Consider the following 4,387-nt stretch of genomic DNA (forward strand, 5'->3'; position numbering starts at 1 on the left):
AAAGAGGTGCTAACTTAATAAGCACAGGGAAGTTTCATTGCTCTTAAGCATAACAGAGACAGAGACCTTGAAAACAGGGGTAGGGAGTAACCCCAGAGTGGGTTTGGAGTGTGTGGAGCAGGGCATATATTCTGGCAGCAGCCTCAAAAGCAATGTAAACAAGCCTACAGATTCAGCTGACCAAGCAAAGTGGTAAACTCTGCCTCATTTGAAAGTCATTGCAGTAATACTGGATATCTTGCTTTAAAGATATGCTCCAGTTCATCTAAATACTGGCTTAGAAGGAAAAAATCAATAGGTGGCATCTGCTATCTGTGCTAGAACAAAGACCAGGCTAGATCACCTTAATGGAATGGCCCCTTCTGGCCTTAAAAATCTACAAGACCAATCCTCTCTTTCTTTGCCCATTTTTATATCAAAGTGAATGCCAAGTGGGTGTAATATGCTGTCAGATTAGAACGGTCATATTTGAAATCGAACTACTTCTTATTTTGCCCTGGTGTAAAGCATTAGGATGCATAGGAGGTAGGATGGAAAACGCTGTTAAAATATTTTGATGCCATTAAACCAGTAAGTATTTTTATTTCATATAGAATATTGTGCTCACTTGTTCCCCCATCCTCCACCCCCAAAAAAGAAAAAGGAAACAAAGGGAGTAAAAAATTGGTGATAAAAATGTTAAAGTATGGAAGATTTCTGTATGAAGAAGGGCCAAAAACATTAGGCCTTTTACCTCTAGAGAGAAGATAAACAGATGGTCACATTTTAAAGCTATGTGTAACACAAGGAAAAGAATGTGTGTGCAAACACATGTGTAATGGACATAAAATGGCTGTTAGAAAATATTTTTATGTAATGCATGTTTAATCTGTTATATTCATTTCTGCAAGATGAATGTAAGCCCCAAACATAATAGTATTAAAAATTATTATACATTTATACAGGTGCTAAGAATTATGTAGATCAGGTTCCTAAGTGTATGGGCTTGTGCTCATGGTTGTACACATGGTTGCCAGTTTAGGGAGCTGCAGCTGTGGGATTGTAGATTAGGGCTGTGCGAAGCTTCGGGTGGTGATTTGATTCGGAGGAGATTTGGCCTGATTTGGTGCCCATCTTCAAATCCGAATCAAAACAGGGGACCAATTTAAAGGTCTGAATTGATTCAAAGCTCTCTGAATCTTCAGAAAAGATTCGGAGACCTTTGATAATTCAGGCAGTCCTGGGTGGTTGCAACAGGGAGCTGCAGCCGGCTCTGAGCTGGTAAGTACTAGGGGTGGGGGAGGGGAGCCTGAGGGAGGGGGGATGCCCCTGCCGGCCCTAGCTCCTGGCACAAACACACCTAATACAGTATGTACAGTTTGTAGAAATGTAGTAGCAGTGATCAAAGCTCTCCGTCCACCTAGCCATGCTCAAGTTGAAGTGTCCTGGATGCATTATGGAAGAAATGAGTTTCTAAGAGGGACTAGGAAAAGGACAAAGTGTGGCTGCATAATAGACTTTGACCACGGGCTTAACAGTACAATAATAGGTTAGACCAGCAGTTCTCAATCTTTTTAGGTTCCAGGTACCCCTCATTAGACTCAAGGAACCCCTTGAAAAATTCCAACTCTTAACTTTCACTCATTTTTTACTATAGTAAGAATAACAGGCTGATTCTTCTGTTGCAAAAAAACTCAGAAAGGCCACAGCAGGGCCTTGACTGTGTTTGACACTATAGATTCCTTTGTGGAATCTCTGGGTTTACTTTTTGAATCTTGTATAGGTGGTTCAGAAGCATCAGGTATTAGCAACTAATGTAGGCACGATCCCAGACTCCAAGTAACAATACGCTAAATTTCTGCTAAAAATCCTCATGGAACCAGGAATTTCTGAGTTATTACATTCCCGTGGAGCAAAAAAGTTCTGATATAGCCATTTTACAGATTGGGAAACTGATGAGAGACTGAGTCACAGGCCTAAAGTCTCACAATAAGCTCGTGGCAGAGAAGAGAACTGGATCAGGTCTGTGAGTCCTCAGTAAGCACCCGCACCACTGGTCTAACCTTCCTCCTTTACAGTCCCCAGGGCTAAGTACAGACAGTCAAAAGCCTGAGGCTAAATCGATTCAAACTGGGGAGCATCCTCTTAGCTGCATAGGCTGAACTGATAACCAACTGAACTGAAATTCAGTTTTTAATTAGGACAGGCAGGGGGAGGTCTGCACTGACCCAGGCCAGTAGGCAGGGGATAATTGAGCACATCTCCCAGCCTGCTGGCCATTGCCAGCCCAGGCAAGCATCCTCAAATCTCTGCTGTCCCCCCATGGGAGGGAGGGAGCTGGCTCACCTTGGTAGAGCCTCCCTCTCAGGAGATTGCCTCCTGCCTGGTTTCTCACCCCAGGCAGCCCTGGGGAGCTGAGGGGGATTCTCCTCCTCCCCCTTCCCAGCTGACGATTGCTTCAGCTGCAGCCATGGGAGCAAGGGAAAAGAAGTTCTCCCAGACAGGTGCCTGTTCCTGCAGCCCAGCATAGAGGCACTGGGGAGCTCCCGCCCTGGGGCCACTGAAGCAATCAGCAGCTGGGAGGGGAGAGGTCTGTCATGATCAGAAAAGCCAGCACCACAGAGGCTTGCCCTCCCCCCATGTTCTGCGTAGATGCTGGCTATGGGGCCGGGGGGGGGGGGTCTGTTCCCCTGCCCCTGTCCCTATGGGCTGATGGACACAGGCAGAAAACAGGCTAAGGAGCAGACAGGCAAGGCAGTCCCTGCTCCACTGGGTGGGCAGCATAGTCCAGGGCTGCAAAGCATCCTGGGATGCTGGGGGGCTGTGACTTAACTTGAACCAAGAAGGGATCTGGGACAGAAGTTCCCTAAAGTGGTTTGACCTAAATCAGTTAAGTGTGATACTACACTGTAGAAATTATAGAAATCATAGAAATCATAGAAATTAAGGGCTGGTAGGGACCTCGAAAGATCATTGAGTCCAACCCCCCCTGCTCTGGGCAGGAATACTGCTGAGATCAAATGATCCCAGCAAGGTGTCTGTCCTGTCTCCTCTTGAAGACGTCCAAGGCTGGGGACTGCACCACCTCCTTGGGAAGTCTATTCCAGATTCTGGTCACCCTTACAATAAAGAAGTTCTTCCTTGCATCCAACCTGAAACCTTTCTCTAACAGTTTATGGCCATTGCTCCTTGTCCTCCCCTGGGGTGCCCCAGTGAACAGTTTTTCTCCCAGCTCCCAATATTCACCCCTTACATACTTCTAGATGGCCACCAAGTCCCCCCTCGATCTTCTCTTCCCCAGACTGAACAGTCCCAGATCCCTTAGTCTTTCCTCATAAGGTTTGTCCTCCAGGCCCTTAATCATTCTTGTAGCCCTTCTCTGGACCCTTTCAAGATTCTCAATGTCTTTTTTGAAGTACGGTGCCCAGAACTGGACACAGTACTCCAGCTGGGGTCTCACCGTCACTGAGTAAAGAGGAAGCATCACTTCTTTAGCCCTGCTTGAGATGCATCGACTAATGCATCCCAGGCTTATCTTAAATGAAACTTCTGTTCTGTTACAGGTTTAAACTAGTTTCCGACCACTTAAATCAGTTTATGTGTAGCTTCTGTCCCTAGCCCAAAAGAATGAACCACAGAGTTCAGCTATACCATGGCAGTGGCAGGTCCTGGGAGCATGGGGCTGAGGATATCCCATCTGCCCACCTCCACAGGCATGCTTCAGAACTGAAAGTTCACAGTGAGGCTGCTCTGGACTCCAGCACTCTGAGCCTTCAGCCTCTGGTAGGTCTGCAGGTGGATGCTGGGAAGAAGTCCAGAGGAGCCTTTTTGGCAAACTTCTGGCTCAGACTGTCACTGAGCTCAGGTTGGATGTTGTGGACTCAGTCCTAGGATCTGCAGGGCATAATGTCACGGCAACATGGACAAACCCATCTGTTGAAATTACAGACTTAAACCTTTTTCTCTCTTTCTTGGGCTTAGAAAGTTAGAGAGAGAGTGTGCATTACAAATGTATATATTCAAATTCTTGCAAATTTGATTTATGCATTCCAGTTTCTCCAAAATCTTATGGAACTTTGCTGTTCGCACATTTCAGGGATAACAAATTACAGATTGATTTGATTTAACATTTGCACGTATCCTTCTTGCTTGTTGCAGAAATGTACTTAACATACAACTGTCCTAAAAAAGAAAATAAAAATTGAAGAATCAGCATACAACTTACCTTAGGTACAAACACAAGGCAGAGTGTAATGGTACTGCAGAATATAATGACTAAAGCGACAATACAAAACTGAACATTGGGCTGGTCTCGAGTGAGGAATGAAACTGCTGCACCAATAATACACATTATCCCCACGTTGTATACACTCATCCCGATGTATTTGCTGTCATTCAAAGCAGGAAT

General features: G+C 45.4%; 1 protein-coding gene across 1 annotated transcript in view; it reads right to left on the reverse strand.

Annotated features, from left to right (window-relative positions):
• Positions 1 to 4,387, reverse strand: part of GABBR2 (gamma-aminobutyric acid type B receptor subunit 2) — a 984,392-nt gene that overhangs the window by 22,290 nt on the left and 957,715 nt on the right. Inside the window, 1 exon segment of the mRNA XM_006021507.2 lies at positions 4,205 to 4,387. This exon segment is cut by the window's right edge and continues 12 nt beyond it. Coding sequence (XP_006021569.1) covers positions 4,205 to 4,387 — 183 coding nt within the window.

This window comes from Alligator sinensis, unplaced genomic scaffold (assembly GCF_000455745.1).
Source record: "Alligator sinensis unplaced genomic scaffold, ASM45574v1 scaffold386_1, whole genome shotgun sequence".
In the NCBI taxonomy this organism is placed as follows: Eukaryota; Metazoa; Chordata; order Crocodylia; family Alligatoridae; genus Alligator; species Alligator sinensis.